Source organism: Typopeltis vanoorti, chromosome 18 (genome assembly GCF_054136105.1).
Source record: "Typopeltis vanoorti isolate ZY-2024b chromosome 18, IOZ_Tvanoo_1.0, whole genome shotgun sequence".
Lineage (NCBI taxonomy): Eukaryota > Metazoa > Arthropoda > Arachnida > Uropygi > Thelyphonidae > Typopeltis > Typopeltis vanoorti.
The window spans coordinates 4736382-4755242 of NC_143566.1; the positions used below are offsets into that span (position 1 = coordinate 4736382).

Sequence of the window (18861 nt, forward strand, 5' to 3'; positions counted from 1 at the left end):
GAGATACTTAATGAGCAGTTCATAAAGGTCTTTAAATCTTGTGAATGTGACTTCATGTAGAGATTGAGAGCAGTTGATGATGGGGAGTTGAGCAAACTAGATGTTAATACAGCTGTGGCACTTGATAATTTATCACCGCGTATTCTGAAGGAATGTGCCAGGGAGTTGACACCTGCCTTGACATATTTTTTTAATACGAATCTTGCACTCGGTCAAGTTTCTAAGGAGTAGAAGGAGGGCAAGATTATGCCACTTCATAAAGGAGGTGATCGAACTCGAGCATCAAACTATAGGCTTATCTCTGTGTCAGGTGTTGTGGTTAAGTTGATGGAGAAGCTTGTGAGAACTAGGATCCAGAGTTGGGTTGACAACAATGGTATTATCTTTGATGGACAGCATGGATTTGCTAAAGGGAGGTCATGTTTTAGTAATCTACTTGCTTATTACAATAAAGTGACTGCTTCGTTGGACAGAGGAGAAGGACACACAGTAATATACTTGGATTTCGCAAAGGCTTTTGATAGAGTTGACAGTCAAACTAGATCTGATGGGGTGGGATATTGGATTGGAGACTGGCTATCTGATAGATATCAACAAGTTGTGTATGGGGAAGCGATATCCAGGAAAAGGAAAGTCACTAGTGGAGTGCGTCAGGGGTCTGTTTTAGGGCCATTACTGTTTAGCTTGGATATTAATGATATTGGCAAAGATTTGGATGGAGATATTCAGTTGTTTGCTGATGATGCAAAGTTAAGACGAACCATAAAGAGTAGTGAAGATGTTGTGGTCTTACAAGAAGACTTGAATAAATTGAGTGATTGGGCACGGAAATGGGGATGCGAGTTCAATGTTGCAAAATTTAAGATTTTAAAATTTGGAAAACAAAGATGGGATGTAGAATTTATGCTTGGTGAGAATATATTGTTGGAGGTAGAGGAAATACCAATATGAGCTAAATGAAAATTTTCCCTCTCACATTCACTGTTAAATTCAGTTCTGAGAGATAACATGAAATACTTGGTGAGGATATATTGTTGGAGGTGGAGGAAATAAGAGATTCGGGGGTGATAGTGGATAAGGATCTAAAATTTAGGGGACACATTGCCAAAATTTAGAAGACAACACAAAGGCTTCTTGGAGTGATGCAGATGACACTGGCGTGTAGAAGTAAAGAGATTCTTTTTCCTTGTATAAGGCTTTGGTTAGGCCACACATGGACTATTGTTCCCAGATTTGGTCACTGGGTTTTCAGAAGGATGAATAGATGTTGGAAAGGGTCCAAAGGCTACTGACTAAGGTAGTTTCTGATCTCTGGAATGTCGAGTATGAGGAAAGATTGAGGAGATGTAATTTGCAGTGTCTGGTGGATAGGAGGAAGAGGGAAGATATGATAGAGACCTACCAGTTGGTAAGGGGTTGTTATAGGATCAATGGTGGAGCAGTTCTGCAGAGAATAGTGGGAGATCAGGGGAGAACCAGAAGTTATCCCTGGAAACTGTATAAGGAGGGTGTGATTAGGGGAGTGAGAAGCGGGTTTTTTTCGTGCAGAGTTGTGAATGATTAGATTGCTTTGCCTGAGAATGTGGTGTCTGCAAGGAGTTTGAGTGTGTTTAAGACATGGTATTAGCTGTGTGTGTGATAAAAGGACCTCCCAGATGAGACTCCATGAGCTCTTGGGGTGATAATAATAATAATTAAGCTTTATTTTGTATATAATTAAAAATTGCTTAGATTTCATTCCAATATTTTCAATTATTTCAATAACTAGTATTCCTAAACTTCTAGTCTATTGTTATAGTAATCACTTTGTATTCATAACAGTACTTCATCATTTGAACATCTTCAGAGCAGAAATTAAACTGTGACAAGCAGACAGCATTGAACAAAATAGATGTTTTAAGAAGGCACCCTATAATGATTGGGTAATCATGCAGTTAATTCTGAGAAGTCAGAATATATTTTGGTCTCGGAATGATTGTCTCCCAAATATCTTTGACAGGTTAATTCAGCCATATACTTGTTGGGGGGTGGTGCTTCATAGATTATATGAAGATTATATTTGTAGATAACTTAAGCTATCTTTTCTGATGAACCTGGCAATGAGAGTAATTTTGCTGTGATCTTGTGTGTGATTTCAGGTGGGAGTGGAGGATAAATGAAGTATTTTACAAAGAATAAAGCTGGCCATTACTTCCAAAACTGGTACATTTTTTTTTTTTTTAGTAGAGATGGCAGAATCATGACACGAATTAAGCAATAACTGCATCTTCGGAGATTGGCTACAAATGAAAATTCACCACTACCACCTAATCTTGCCGTAGTTGTAGACAGCAAGTGCTTCACTGGTGGAGAGCTTTATATTTTTTTTGCTCTTAGTAACATTTATATCTGTTTTTAATATATTTACAGTACTTTTTTCCACATTTTAGATTTTACTTTTATTACTGTAATTTTATGTTAGTTCTATATGTTTATGCTGTTATTATATTGAAGAATCCAATAGAAGTTCTCTTATTTTTACCAATTTATCATTTATTTCTTATTTTATTATTCCTGAAATGTGAATGCAAGTTAAATGTATTTTGAAATGCCTTTTTCTTAATTGCTAAATAATTACAGTCATTTAAAATTATTTTAACTGAAGGAAATACATATCAAAGATCTTAAAGGTATATTCTCTTAAGTCTTTGCATAGTAGTCAGCATTTCTTGCAGAGAAATATGACAATACGCATGAGTTTCTGTGGCCATTGTTACATAGGATTTCCTTGAAAATGTACAGAAATTATTTATGTATTTATTTATTTATAGTTTTTTGAATATGCCATCATCATCATCAAATTCCTGATATGTACCCTCAAGGGGCGTATAGGATATGATAGTACTACATGAAAAATTTACATCATTACTAGCTTTCTATCTACAATTTTCCTCCTGATCAATCTGTTACCTGTGAAGACTCCAACATTATCATATCTTATATTTCTATCTTTATTGTATCAATTTTTATCTATTTTTATTGTATCAATCCACCTGTATCTTGGTCTTCCTCTGGGAGACCAAGATATAGGTGGATCTTTTTCCTGTCAACATGACAGAGAACACATGTTTTTTCTAATCTTTCTTCTCTCATTCTATTTAAGTGACCATACCACCTGAGATTAGCTCTGCTAACACATTCCTGGATGCTAACAATGTCAAGGTCTTTCCTAATATCCTCATTTTAATATGATATTGCCATTGATCCCATTTGTTCGTACCCCTAATCTTTCTCAGGACTCATATCTGTGGTCTCTAGTCTATGGTCAAGTGTTTTATTTCTAACCCAGCTCTCAGATCCGTAAGTTAAAATTGGTTTGAACACTGTCTTGTATACAGCTAATTTAGTGTTTTGACTAATTTCTCTCATATTCCATATAAATTTATATAGTTGACTTCCTACCATACCAGCTTTGTTGATTCTGTTTTTTTTTCCATATTTAATTTACCAGTTTCATTAAAAATTGTCCCTAAATAGCTGAAATGTGTTACTTGTTCTATAGGTTCTTCATTCATAATGCAGTTGATATATTCAATGTTGCTGTCTATTTTCATTGTTTTTTTCTTATTGCGGACCTTCATACCATATATATTACAACAGTTATTCAGTTTAGTCAGGGAATCTTGCAGACTTGTTGAGGAATTATTTAGAAGTATAACATCATCCCCATAAAGCAAAGAGCTGAGATTAACACCTCCAATTTTGATATCAGGTTTAATACCACTTTCCTTCATAATGTGATCCATATAGATAATGGTTAAGAGAAGGAATAATGTACATTCCTGTCTGATACCAGATTTAACATTAAACCATCTTCCTGTACTTCTTTCAATTCTAACTGCTGACTTACAACGCAAATTGAGACTAAGTATTTCTGCATATAATGCCCCATTGACACCATTCAACTGTAGCGTTTTGAACAGCTTTGCTCTTGGCACCTTGTCATATGCCTTTTCCAGATCTTCAAAACTTAAATACAGATCTTTGTTATATATATATATATAATCCCATGCTTTCTCAACTATTTGTCATAAAGTGCAAATCTGATCCTGACAACCTCTATCTGGCCTGAATCCAGTTTGTTCTTCACCAAGCTTCCCTTCCACAATCCTTCTCAACCGTTTTTTGAGTATACTTGCATAAATCTTACCAGGAACACTCAGTAGAGAAATATCTCTGTAATTTTCACTTTCAGTTTTTTTTCCTATTTTATTTATGAGTAGTATGAGTGCTCTACTCCAATCATTGGGAATTCGTCCCTCTGTCCAGGCTTTCTGAACTATGCAGTGCAGCCACTGTAAGACTTTTATACCTCCATACTTTAGCATTTCTGGTCAAATATCATCTACTCCAGCTGCCTTTCCACATTTCAGGTATTTGATGGCTTTTTTATACTTCAAGTGTGGATATGTATTCCTGATTGCATATCTATTGAGTGTTTTTTACCACTGTGCTGTCAGTGCTTGTTTCAGTTAGCAATTTTTCGAAGTAATTACTCCATAAATCAAGAATATCTTTTTATCCAGTTTTCATGTCACCTTTGTCATCTTTAATTCCTTTTACAGCACTCTTTCCTCCATTTCTAAGCTTTTTCAACAGCCTCCACAATATTTTGCCACCTTCTTGATATTTATTTTCTATGTTCTTGCCAAAGTTCTCCCATGATTTTTGTTTAGCCAGTTTTACACAGTGTTTAGCTTTCTTACATTTGTCTCTATATTCTCTAAGAGCACAAGCTGACTTATTTGCCAGGAACCTTTGATATGCTTCACTTCCTCTTTAACTTTATCTGTCCACCATGGAGTTCTGATTTTTCTATCCTTGCAGACCACCTTACTACATGCCTCTCTGGTTGAATCAATCAATGTTTTCTCCACGTTTTGGTTCTTGTTCTCAAACTCTTTCATTTTTTCTTGAGTAATGTTTGTGTATTTTAGTCTACAGTTCACATCGGAGAGCTGCTCAACTTTTATTCACTTTAAAACTTTCTTACATATGCTTCTTTTCAATATGACATTTAATTTTATCCTGCTCAAGACTAAATGGTGATGACTTGTAATTTCAAATCCTCTGTGCACTGTAGTGTATTGCAGTAGAGAGAAAACATCAACAGTAACATAGTCAATGAGACTTTTCTTATTCCCATCTCTTCTCTCCATGCGAATTTGTGCACATTTTTATGTTGAAAAATTGTGTTAATAATAACCAGTCGGTGTCCTGAACAGAAATCCAACAGGTATTTGCCATTATGGATATTTCGGATTTGTTTATGGAAAAAATTTTCTTAATTTGCTTTTACTATACATATCAAAAACAAACTAGCAGCTTATTCGTTTGAAGCATTTTTTTCTATTATACTGTGCAAAATTATGCATCTAAAATACTTTATTTTCCTTAGGAAAGGAATTAAAGTGTATGATTATCATCAGACTGCAGTTTAAGATTTTCCTTTATGGACAAAGAATTAACTTTTCAAAGACACTATTTCTCTCTCTCTCTCTCTCTCTCTGAAATACATACACACACATCATGACATAGGTATAGGGAAGATGGTTTTAGACAAGGGTGCACATCATCTATATGGGATCACATTATAAAGGAAAGTGGCATTGAACTTTTTTGTTCAACCTGATAAAAAAAAAAAAAAATTGGAGATGTTGATCTCGTCTCTTTTCTTTATGCAGATGATCATATACTGCTAATGCTACTACGATTGTGCAGAATTCTTTAGTTAAATTAAATAACTGCTGTAATTGGTTTTGTATGAGAATCACCAATAAAAAGTCAGACTGCAAAAAATTGGCAGGAAAATAGAAAATATCAGTAGCATCCGGAATGGAGAACAGAATAGAACAAGTAAAACATTTCAGATGTTTAGGCATAATTTTTAGTAAAGATTGCAAATTAAGAAGTCAGCTGAATAAATTTGTATGGAATAAGAGAAATTAGCCAAAACACTAAAATAGTAGCATACGAAGTTCAAACTAGTGTTAAATTATGGATCTGAGAGCTGGGTTAGAAATAAGTTACTTGATCAAAGATTAGGGATAACAGATATAAGAGTTTTAAGAAAAATTAGAGACCCAAACAGATGGCATCAATGGAAAAATCATGCCAAAAATTAGGATGTTAGCAAGTTGGTTTGTTGGATTTATGGCCCATGGGACTAGTACTGAGATATAGATGGATTCATACAGTAAAAAGTGCCTTAGAAGACAGAAATATAAGTTCAGTTAATATTGGAATGTTGACATATAACAAGCTAATATGGAGGCAAATTGTTGATAGGAAGTTTGTAATAATGTAGCTTTTCATGTAGTACTACCATAAGAACCTGTACAATCCCCTCGCTTCCCTAGGATACATGTCAGTAGTTTGATGATGATGATGATGGAACTTAGGCTTGATAAGGTCTGATATGTTTAAGGAACTTGATTGTTATCATCCAGGAATGTGATCAGAGCTATTCTCAGGTGATATTGTCTCTTAAATGGGAGAGGAAAGGTTAGCAATAGTTTCTGTGAGGATTGTAGAGAAAAAAGTCTAAAAGGAAGATCATATATACATCTATATATTTTTTTCTTTGGTTTGACCAAAGAAAAAAATATATAGATGTATACAATACATGAAGGGACTGCCTTTATTGTGTTGAGAGTTTATTTCTCAGAAATGCAAAGAAATCATGAATATTTAGACATAATCTGCATTTTGAAGTCTGTTCCTGCAGAGAAACAAAATCTCGGCATCAACAGATTGGTTTTTGGATGTTTACTACTGAGAAGTAAAAAATAAATAAAAATAAACTTTTTTTTCCCCCTTTTGAAATAAAGTAAAATATAGAATAAGAAATTCTGCAGCTTACACATGCTTTGCATTTTGAAACTTGTTGATGCAGAGCCTATTTCATGAGAAATGATAAGCCTCATCTTAGTAGAGTAAATTTTCTCAGCTAATGAATCAAAATAATACATCTGATTATTATTTTTTTTTTTTTAAAGTAGAAATTGGCCTAGGTAGCCCTGTGGAAAATGTGTTTCATTTTGTTCCACTAGACCACCAGAAAGGCCATTGCTAGTTTGATATTAATCATTGACTAGAAGTGATTTTTTTTACATAATCCTTCATTCAACCAGTTGTCAAGTTAATTGATCTCTGGCACAACCATGCAGGATTTTTCTGTCCTAAAACAATGTTTTTTTTTTAATCATGCAACTCACAAAAATCAGCTATAACTTGCATTATTTCAGGCAATAATATATCATGTTAATGATCATGAGATGGTGGCTGTTGTCTGCAGTACTTTAATCTCTGGATTCCTGTTAAAATCATTGATAGCCTTGGGCCAGCCATCTGTGATAGCTAAGGGTGGAGAGTGGCTGCTCACCAGTTTCCAAAAGTGGTTAGAGCTAAACATCCTTGCCAACTCCACCTGGGAAATAAAAGGCATTAGCAGATTTCTTTAATTTTTATTTTTATAAAGTAAGAAAACATTACAGTGATTATGAGGTTCTAAGATAATATTTTTGATCTTCATGTAAGGCATTTAACAGCGGTTTTTCATAACTGCAGCTTTTTAAGGAGAAATCAATGTTGAATAATATTAACTACAATAAATGTAATTAATATTTCCAGTATTTCAGGAAAGTCCCTAATGGATATTGTGAAACTGAAGACCAGCAACTAAAAGTAAGCCTAAACTCCTAAATAGTGGGTCCTTGGGCTTTGGGCTGAAGTACAGCCCAACGCCTAAGTACAGGGGGGATGAGCGCTTCCCAAATTTGAGGCAGTTTCATGCACCCAAATTTGTTGAGATTTAGGTGCTTTCTTAATGTGGAGGTAGATTCAAAGAATAGTCTCCTGTATTTATATTTAGTATGGTGGAGTAGAGTGGCATGTATTATGTACTGTAGGAAACATCTGAAGGAGGTGAAAAACTGTAAGGTGATTAATGGAGAAAGTGTAGCAGCACAGGTTGGTTGTGGTAGACTGTGATATAAAAGGGGGAAAGAAGAATAGACAGAAGTGGTGGGTACAGAGGAGAATGAAGTGATGGAAATTGGAAGAGGAAGGACCAAGGAATAAGTTTAAAGAAGAGGTATTGAAAGAAATGAAGTTACCAGAGGATGTGGAAGAATGGTGGGACGTTAATAGTCGGATTATTAGAAAAATTGGAGAAGAGGTGCTTGGTATAACATCAGGAAAGGGACCACCTGAGGATAAGGAGGCATGGTGGTGGAATGAGGAGGTGCAGTTGGAGATCAAGGAAAAGAAAGAGACAAAGAAAAAATGGGACATGACTGGAACTAGAGCCGACAAGGAGGCATATAGATTAGCAAAGAAAAATGCAAAGAGAGCTGTGGCAAGGGCGAAAGCAAGGGCAGTTGATGAGGTTTATGAACTGGAGAGAAACGGTGGCGCAGCTCAGTTGTTGAGAATAGCGAAAGCCAGAGATAAGGCCTCGAAAGACATAACATCAGTCAAGCAGATAAAGGATGCCTCAGGAGTAGTATTACAAGACGAGGACAAAATCAGAGGAAGATGGAAAGAATATTTCCGAAAACTACTAAATGAGGAGAATCCAAGAGAGAGGTGCGAGGATGGAGAGGTAAATGAGAGACCGGTGCAAGACATAAGTAGAGAGGAAGTGGTTTGGGTACTGAGAAAAATGAAGAATGGAAAGGCTGTGGGAGCAGACCAGATACCTGGGGAAGTGTGGAAAAGTTTGGGCAGTGAGGGCGTGGATATGTTATGGGATCTGATGTGTAAAATAGTCCAACAGGAAAAGATAGCAGAGGAATGGAGGAAAAGTATTCTCGTCCCAATCTACAAAGGAAGAGGACATGTTCAAGACTGTGGCAACTATAGAAGAATCAAGCTGATGTCACACACATTAAAAATATGGGAAAGAGTAATTGAAGCAAGGTTACGGCAGGAAACGAAAATTGGTGAGGAGCAGTTTGGATTTATGCCAGGAAGTGGGACAACGGATGCAATATTTGCACCAAGGCGATTGATGGAGAAATATAGAGAGATGCAAGTGGATCTGCACATGGTGTTTATAGACCTGGAAAAGGCATACGACAGAGTGGTCAGACAGGAGGTATGGAAGTGTATGAGGAAGAAGGGGGTGTCAGAGAAGTACGTGACGTTGATGAAGGAGATGTATGAGGGAACAGAAGGTCAGGTCAGGTCTAGTGTCGGCATGACAGAATGGTTCCCTATTGTTGTAGGGCTACACCAAGGGTCAGCTCTGAGCCCCTACCTCTTTGACCTGGTCATGGATGTACTAGTGGAGGATGTCAAGAAGGAGGCACCATGGAGCATGCTGTTTGCCGATGACATTGTTCTATGCGAATCATCCCGAGAGAAGCTTGAAAATACCCTGGAAGAGTGGAGAAAGGCATTGGAGGAGAGCGGCATGAGAATTAACCGGGTGAAGACTGAATATATATCAACGGGGAGTGACGAGGATATCGTCATATGACTCCAGGGGGAAAGACTAATTTCAGGGAAGAAATTCAAGTACCTTGGGTCGGTTGTCGAGAGGAATGGTGACCTGGATGAGGAAATACAGCACCGAATAATATGCGGTTGGATGAATTGGAGGAAGATGCAACAAGAGAGTGAGTTGCAAGAGGAAAGGAAAGCTCTATAAGATGGTGGTGAGGCCGGCGATGCTCCATGGTGCGGAGACGTGGCCTATAACCAAGGCACAGGAGTGGAAGATGGAGGTAGCGGAGATGCGGATGTTGAGATGGATGAGTGGTGTGACAAAGAAGGACAGGATAAGGAATGACTACATCAGAAGGACGATTAAGGTGGGACCAATTGGCAAGAAGATACAAGAAAGTAGGCTGAGGTGGTTCGGACATGTTGAGAGGAAGGGTGAGGAGTATGTTGGTAAACGAGTGGAGTATATGGAGTTGGAGGGAAGGAGGAAAAGAGGCAGGTGGAGGGATAAGATGACAGAGGATCTTAGGGAGAAAGGATGGAGTCCGAAGGATGCTCTGGACCGGAGGACTTGGAAGAGGAAGGTTAAAGATTGGTGCGCCGACCCCGTTTAACATGGGATAAGGCAGAGTGAAAGAAGAAGAAGAAGAATGGTGGAGTAGAGTGGCCTTCTTCCAGTGTATCCTATGGTGGATGTCCAAAGCATGGTCAGCAAGTCCCGAGTTGCTGTAGTGGTAGAAACAGATATAATTCTTATGTTGGCTGTCCTGCCTTTGGCTATTGTAAGATAAGTTACAAATGCAAGGTATCTGGTAAACATCTGGCAGGCTAGGGACTGTGACTGGTCTTTGGTGGAGCAGATAAGGATTGCCAATTTTTTTATATGGTCTGTAAGTAGTTGGAAGGTTGTAGTTTTTTTTTAAGATTTTTTCTAGTTTTTCAGGTGGCCTGAATATATGGAAAGGCAATAATTTTAATGTTCTATTCTTGAGAGGAGTAGGTGGGGTTGGATGGTTTTTGGATATTGTGGGAAATGTAGCCATTGACTAAAAATATTTTGAGAATGTGGTGAAGTTCAGTGATGCAGCACTAATTATTTTTGCTCTGTTATATAGGGTTTTATTTTTCCATACTGTTGAGGTGGGCACTGAATTTTTCTACCAGTGTGTGTGTGTGTGTGTGTGTGGGAGGGATGGGGGGGTTCCGTAATTGGAGGATACCTAAAGATCCAACAGGCTAGTGCACAATTATAATTTCTAAGAAGGTGAGACTGTTATTTTCCTTTTCTAAGGTGAACTCGATCCCAGAATGTTGATTGTTTAAATATAAAAACTTCCAACCCTCCCTCTTTCCTCTTGAGAAGACACTACATCAATATTATCACCATTCTACATATCAAGGGTACATTGGAACTATCTAAAATCCTAAAAAACAATACAACCTTACAACCACATACAGACCATATAATAAATTGATATGCCTTATCTACTCTGTCTACCTACCAGGTTCCTTGCATTTGTAAACTACTATGGCCAAACAGGCAGAACAGCAAATATCAGACTCTCTGGACATGATGATTATTTCTGTTTCAACTATATCCACTCACTACTTTATTACTATTATTACGGGCAACTCCAGGGAGTCATTAGACTCATCGAGGGAGGCCCCAAATCATATTCATTACAACTATTTGACATTCATACAGTATCTATCATACCTCGCCTTAAACTCATTCACTGTCACAGCATCCACCACAGACTCAGGGAGCGCATTCCACTCATTCACTACTCTAAAAGTAAAGAACCCAGCTCTAACACCTTTACTAACCACACTTTTGCCCAGTTTCCATGGATGTCCCCTAGTCCTCCCACAACCAGCCCTGTTCTCAAAAATATCTTCTGAATTAATTTTATAGAAACCCTTCAGTAATTTGAATGTCTCAATCATATCTCCCCTCCTCCGCCTATCAACCAATTTTTGCAACCCACAAATCCTCAACCTGTTCTCATACGGTTCATTGCACACACCTGCTATCATCTTGGTCACTCGCCTCTGGATCCTCTCCACCTCCTTCCCCATCAAGAAGAAACCTAGGTGACCAAATCTGAGCACAGTAGTCTAGATGGGGTCTTATCAAGGCTCAATACAGAGGAACAATAACCTGCTTGTCTCTGCTTGTCAACGTATTCTTCAGCAACCAAGTGATTTGATGAGCTGATTTCGCCACGTTTGCAACGTGTCCCCTAAATTTCAATTCCTTATCTACCAACACTCCTAAATCTCGTGCCTCATCAATTTCCTGGAGCACGGTTCCACCATTGCAGTAAACTGCCGCCAATCTTTTCACCCCAAAATGCATAACCTTACATTTTGCCACATTAAACTGACATCCATTCTCCTTAGCCCAGACCTCCAATCTATCCAAATCATCCTGCAAAATTTTGACGTCATCTGCATTCACTATTGCCCTACCCAACTTCGCATCATCCGCAAACAAATGAACTGTTCCTCTCAGATCATTTCCTATATCATTTATGAACAAATTAAACAGCAGTGGTCCAAGAACAGATCCTTGTGGCACACCACTAGTCACAGGCCGTCTTGTGGACTCTACTCCCGAGTAACCCACTCTCTGATATCTCTCCGTCAACCACCCTCCTATCCATCTCACCAACCCTATGTCCATTCCCATATGCTGCAATTTACTGATTAGAATTCCATGTGGAATCCTGTCAAAGGCCTTGGCAAGGTCCAGTAGAATCACCGTAAACCCATTACCCTTATCCAGTTCAGCCGTCACTGTGTTATAATACGTGAGCAAGTTACTGAGGCATGACCTACCCTTCACAAAACCATGCTGTCCCCGATACAGTATCCCATTTTCTTCTATCCAATCTTGTATTTTCCTCTTGACTATTTTCTCTAAGACCTTGACAATGATTCCTGATATGCTAATCGGTCGGTAATTTACAACAGCAGTCTTGGAACCACCTTTATGCAGTGGAACTATTTTCCCCTCTTTCCACCCGCTCGGGACTAACCCAGATCCGAGACTCAAATTAAACAAAATGGTCAAGGGTACTGACAATTCTTTAGCTGCTTCTCGTACAACACGAGCTGGTATACCATCCAATCCCACAGATGTATTGACATTGAGGTTATGCAATAGCCTACTCACCTCCACTTCATTAGCCACAATTCCCGTATAATCTACTGGTTTATTCGTTTCTGCAATGTCACCACCTGGATGATATACTTTTGCAAAGTGCTCACTCAGTAACTCAACTATCTCAACTGATTCAGTTACCTCCCTACCATCGGCATTCTTTAAAATCAATCTGCCATGTACATTTTTCCTTTTACTTGCTACATATCTAAAAAACTGTTTAGGATTCTCTTTAGCCTGCATGGCCAATGTTCTTTCGCAATCCTTTTTTGCTTTTCTTACCACACTCGTCACCCTTCTGGCCTGCGCTTTATACCGTTCATGTGCCTGCCGGTCACCCTTCTCCTTAAATTCCCTCCATAGTTGTTTCTTTTTTTGCAACTCAAGCTTAATGGTGTTATTCATCCATTTAACCCCTACTTGATTTATTATTCGGACTCTAGGTATACAGTCAGCCATTGCTTCATGCAAGCACTTCTTAACTACCTCCCATGCACTATCAACTTCTAGTCCTTGCAGTTGTACATGCCATGGCACTGAACCAATCAAACTCCTAAGCTTGTCATACTTTCCCGCCCGATAATTCCACATGTACCCTGTCTTAATTGAAAATTCTACACCTTTAGCCACCTCCCAAGTTAAGACCCTATGATCACTCTCACCGATTGGTGGCAATGTGGTCATATTTGTTACAGCCAAATCCTCAGATGTAATTACTAGGTCAAGCACTCTCTGACCCCTAGTATTTTCCATTACATGCTGTCGCAGATAGTTATCCCTTAATAACCGCATAAAATCCAGTTCCTTCCTCCCATGTGTCCTCTCCTCACTCCAATCAATGCGACCATAGTTGAAATCTCCCATAATAATCACCCTCCTTCCACCCATTTCTTCTATTTGCTTGTGCATACTGTCACCACCATCTTTTCCATCACCTGGTCTATAGCAGCACCCAATTGTATATTTAGTTCTGCTAGCCACAATCTCACACCAAATGGCCTCAAATGTGCTCTTTTCTCTATCCTGCAATTCAACTTCTATTCTCCTTGGCTGGAGCTCATCAGCTATCATCAACAATACTCCTCCTCCCATTTTATTCTCTCTGTCATTCCTGAACACACTATACCCATCACATTCAATCCCACTAGTTATATCATCTACAGTCAGCCATGTTTCACTAATACCTATAACCTGTGGTCTGGAAGTGCCAACCATGGCCAAAAACTCTTCCTTCTTGTTCCTAATACTCCTAGTATTAATGTACATGAATTTAAAACCCCCATTAGCCCCAACCCTACCTTGATGCCTTATATTAACTATCCCACTCAGATTTGTTGTGCTTATTTGCTCTAGCATATTATATTCATTCTTACATTCAACTGCCTCCATAAGGACTGTATGTCTACTCCCCCCCCCCTAACAAATCTAGTTTCCCTGAATTTGCACATCCACTACATTCAGCAACACTTTCTCAAGTCTTCTTACACCGTAACCATTCAAATGCAAGCCATCCATCTTATATAGATCCTTTCGCCCATCAAACTCACTCCACACATCCACAAATTCCACACCACTCGTCATACATAACCCACGCATAAAGTCATTTGCAATTATAGCCCTCCTTTTAAACATTTCACTGTCATACTGTGGCAAAAGACTAATCATTCTAACTCTCTCACTCTTTTCTTTTGCTACCTCAAACAATTCATTCAGGTCTTCTATCATTTCCATTTTATCTCCTTTCAAATCATTCGTACCTGCCACAACAATCATTTCTTTCACCCTTTCCTTTTGCTCTCTAATAGATGCAGTTACGTCCTTTATGGTTGCACCAGGTTGGTACGATTTTGTCAAATCCTCTACTAACACACCTCGTACTAACGAGTCTCCATACAGCACTCTATCCTTCATTTTGTTCATGTTCACATTCATACGTCTATTTTTCCTGTCATACCTTTTATTATTGGTTGGTTCATTCAGTCTACTTTTGTTCATGCACTCTAGCTGCTGTTTTGCTCTTTCTATCGCACTATTCAACAACGCGATCTCACTCAATGCATCTATCTCATCATTTTTGTTCTCTGAGAAACCATTTATACTATCATTCACACTTTCTACATTCACACTCTCACAATTTTCATGTACAACCTTGCCGTTTCTTGTCATATCCCTATTTCCTTCATTCTGAAGGTTGACAAAAATATCACACTCACGATCCGAAATACACTTCAATTCCGCATTCTCCCTACATTTTCTACACACATTCAATCCTTTATTATCATCTAACCACACTCCGACCGCACTCCGCAAAGCGTACATTTCACAGCTAGTACACTGACTCATTTCTTTTGTGCTGCCGTTCTTTGATAACGATGGCGAACCTTCATTACTGGCCGCCATTTTCCTTCGCACAGGTGCCATACTTATCTGTAACGTGTTTTGTCAAATTATACGTTATAACACACCAAAAATAGACGCACTAAAATACGCAAGGCAAACAAAACAAAACTACACAATATTAAGTAATTTGTATCGATAACTGAAAATGATACTTATCTTATCTGGAGCTTGCACAAACACTACACATTACGAATTCATCTAGTGGCGACTTCCCGACATAGATTATGTTATAAAACACTTTAGTACACTAACCACGCTAATAAGCTCCAATAATATACCAAAATTAAACACTTAAGTCCATTAAATTGAATCCAAAACACCAATAAATCAACAAAAAACACAAATCTCTCGGGAGCTCTCCGATAACACGTCCGTTCACCAGCTAGCCTCGACACAATCCTGACTTGTTGATCATTCTTTGGACACCCACTACCTGTATTCTGATATTGGCCGTAATCCGTTTTTCTACTTAGCCCATTTCACAAAGCCTCTATTTACAGTGCAGTCATAACTGTTCCATAAAGTAATTGTATAAACAGAACTACTCACAGTAGTGCCTTATATTTGCTAGTAAAATTTGTTCTAACAAGTGAACTAATCCAAATGGATGACAAAATTGAAGAGATGAATAATATCTGCAGGGCATTTTCAATGTAACTTTAAAGAGAGAGATGGAATATCAAGACTGATAAAGAGATTATTAGGTCCAAGATGAAGCTCCAAGAGTTTTTCTTTAAAATGAAAGCTGAAAAAAAAAAAACGTTTTCAATAAAGGACATGAATTACCTGTGAGAGATGATAAATTAGATAGCTGCTACAAAACTTTGTAAAAGGTAAATGTATACATTCATTGTCATAATGGAACATCTGTCATGTAAATTTTGGGAGACCATTCACTCTAGGAGGTTGCCATTTGGGATGAAGAAACCAAGAAGTAACTTATCATGGTCACTTCTAGAAGAAGGCTACTCTTCTGCAGATGGTCTCAATGCTTGGGTGAAATTTTTAACGCTAAGTGTTCTGTTGTAATGTAACTGTTTCTGAAGGAAATGTTCCCTTCTGTTAATTTTTGTTTATTATTATAATATCTGAAAAGATTATCTTCACTCACTAAAACTAATGCAGATTTCATAACACATTTATTTTCAGTTAATTTAGCTATTAAACAAAATTATGTATTTTTTTTTAAAAAAAAAGAATTTTTTTCATAGTTTTCTTACATTTATATATTTTTGCATCCATCATTTTATAGTAAGTTCTTTACTTCTTTATAAACAAAATATATAGTGTAAAATTAAATTGTGACAATTTTTATTTCAGCCCTTACCCAAAAATTTGTTTGCTTACACATTCTTGGGTAATAGATGAATGGTTACCTAGTCTAGGTCTCTCATGTTGCATGGAGAACTTTGCTTTGCAGCTGGTAGATGGAAGAGTATTAGATACACTCAGTAAAAAAGATTTAGAAAAACATCTCGGAGTAAATAGAAAGTTTCATCAGGTTAGCATTATGCATGCAGTTCAACTTCTAAGGATGGTCCGTTTTGATAAACAGGTATGTTGTGTGTTTATTTGGAAATTTTAAGTAACCTCATTATTTCAGCATAATCAAGAAGATATTTATTAGCATTATGATTATACTGTGATCTCTTCTTCTTCTTCCTAACATGGAATTTAAGCCATGTGGCCTGTTCCGGTCTCATGCCATCTCTTTCTTGGTCTTCCGATTCTTCTTTTTCCACTTATTTTGTATCTGTATAATATTTTTGGTAGTCTGCTGTTGTCCATTCGATTTAAATGTTCTAGCCATTTTTGTTTATACTGTCTTATGTAGTAATTAATTGGTTTTATTTTCAGGGATTGTAAGATTTCTTCATTTGTTTTGTGGTCCCACTTGGTATATTCAGCTGTTTTTCTGAGGAACTTCATTTCTGCTGTTTGAATTTGTTTTTCATCTTTCCTTTTCATGGTCCATGTTTCGCTTCCGTATAGTAGAGTTGGTTTTGACAAGACATTATATAGTCTGATTCTAGTGTGTTTTTGTACCAGGGATGGCTTAAATATATTATTTATTATGCCATTTACTTTGACAAAGTTTGATATTTTAGTGTCTATGTCTTTTTCTTCTTCGTATGATAGATCACATCCCAAGTATCTAAAAGTGTTTACTTGTTCTAGTAGTTTATTATCTATCACTATTTTACTTCTTATTGGGTTACTTAAATTAATTTAGTTAATTAATTTAAGTAATGTTTTCATTGCCGAAATGAAGCTTATTAGCTCTTTATACTTAAGTAATAGTTCTTATTGGGTTTTCTCCTTTGAATGCCATTATTTTTGTTTTTTCTTTGGATATTGTCATATTATATTGCATTGAGATATCATTTAATGATTTTAATGATCTTTGTAAGTCATCTTCTGATGTAGCTAATATTATTTGATCATCTGCAAATAGTAGTGTATCTATCTTCATTTGTGGGGTCATTTGTATACCAAATGGCTTATGCTGTTTCCAGATTGTTAATATTTCATTTATATATATATATATATTGAAAAGCAGAGGTGAGAGGGTACATCCTTGTCGTACTCCTCTTGATATATCTTTCCATTCTGAGGTGTGTTCTAATTTAACTGCTATTTTATTTCCTGTATATATTTCTTGAATAGATTGTAAAAGTTGGTTTGGTATGTTTAAATCGGTTAATATTTTAAACAATTTTTGGCTACTAATTTTGTCAAAGGCTTTTTCATAATCAATAAAGGCCACGTGTGTTTCTTTTTGAAATTCTCTTCTCTTTTCTATTTAAAGTAAAACTTGGATCTATGCAGGATCGGCCTTTTCGGAAACCATTTTGTTCTTCTAGTAATTTGTTTTCTACAATGCTGCTTAGTTTCTCTTTTAATATTCCTGTATTTTATATCCTGTATTCAGCAGGCTAATTCCCCTATAATTATTGCAATTGTCTTTATTTCCTTTTTTATAGATTGGGATAACCAGTGCTTTTTTCCAAGAGTTAGAGGTTTTTCCGGACATCCAAACCATATTAAAAAATTTCAGAAGTCTTTCATTAAAATTTTCACTTGCATTTTTGTATAGTTCTATATTTATATTGTCTTCTCCTGGCGTTTTCCTATTTTTCATCTTCTTTATTATATTTTTCAGTTCTAACATTGTGATATTTTCTGTTAGGTCATTCTTTGTCTTATAAAATTTTAATTCATTGTTCTCATCTGTCCAGAGATTTTGGAAATAGGTAACCCATTTTTCTAAATCTATTGTTCGTATTTTTATCTTTTCTTTTATTTCTTTATTCATGTATTTTATTACTTTATAGGTTTTGGGTTGTGGCTTAAATAAATCCTTTTCTAGTTCTGTTATGAAATTGTTCCATCTTTCTCTATGTTTTTTCCTTTCTTCTCGTTTTGCAATTGCACTATTCCTTTTATACTCAATTTCTTCTTTTATTATTTTGGAATTTAGCCATTTCTGGTAACTGTCCTTTTTGGTTTTTGTTATATTTTCTATTTCTTTGTTCCAGTCTCGTAGTCCTCTTTTTCTAATCCATTTGTGCTGTATTCCTAAGGTTTCTGTTGCTGCTTTTGTGAGAATTTGTTTCAAATTTTCCCATTCATCTTCTATGTTACTTGATTCATGTGTGGTTTCTGTTTTTAAGTTTGTGCATTTTTGATATTGTAGTCTAACTTGAGGATCCTGTAATGAAGAAATTTTGTAGCTTGGCTGGTAAGAATTTTCAATTCTATGTGTTTTTAGCCACTTTGGTTTAAAACGAATTTTTGCTGATACC

At 36.8% G+C, this 18861-nt stretch overlaps 1 protein-coding gene across 6 annotated transcripts in view; it reads left to right on the forward strand.

Annotated features, from left to right (window-relative positions):
- Nucleotides 1-18861, forward strand: part of LOC150096464 (kazrin-like) — a 686592-nt gene that overhangs the window by 364436 nt on the left and 303295 nt on the right. For all 6 annotated transcript variants that reach the window (XM_090408269.1, XM_090408271.1, XM_090408270.1 and 3 more), the window contains one exon: nucleotides 16376-16610. In XM_090408269.1, the coding sequence (XP_090264395.1) occupies nucleotides 16376-16610 (235 nt within the window). The remainder of the gene's footprint in view (nucleotides 1-16375; nucleotides 16611-18861) is intronic.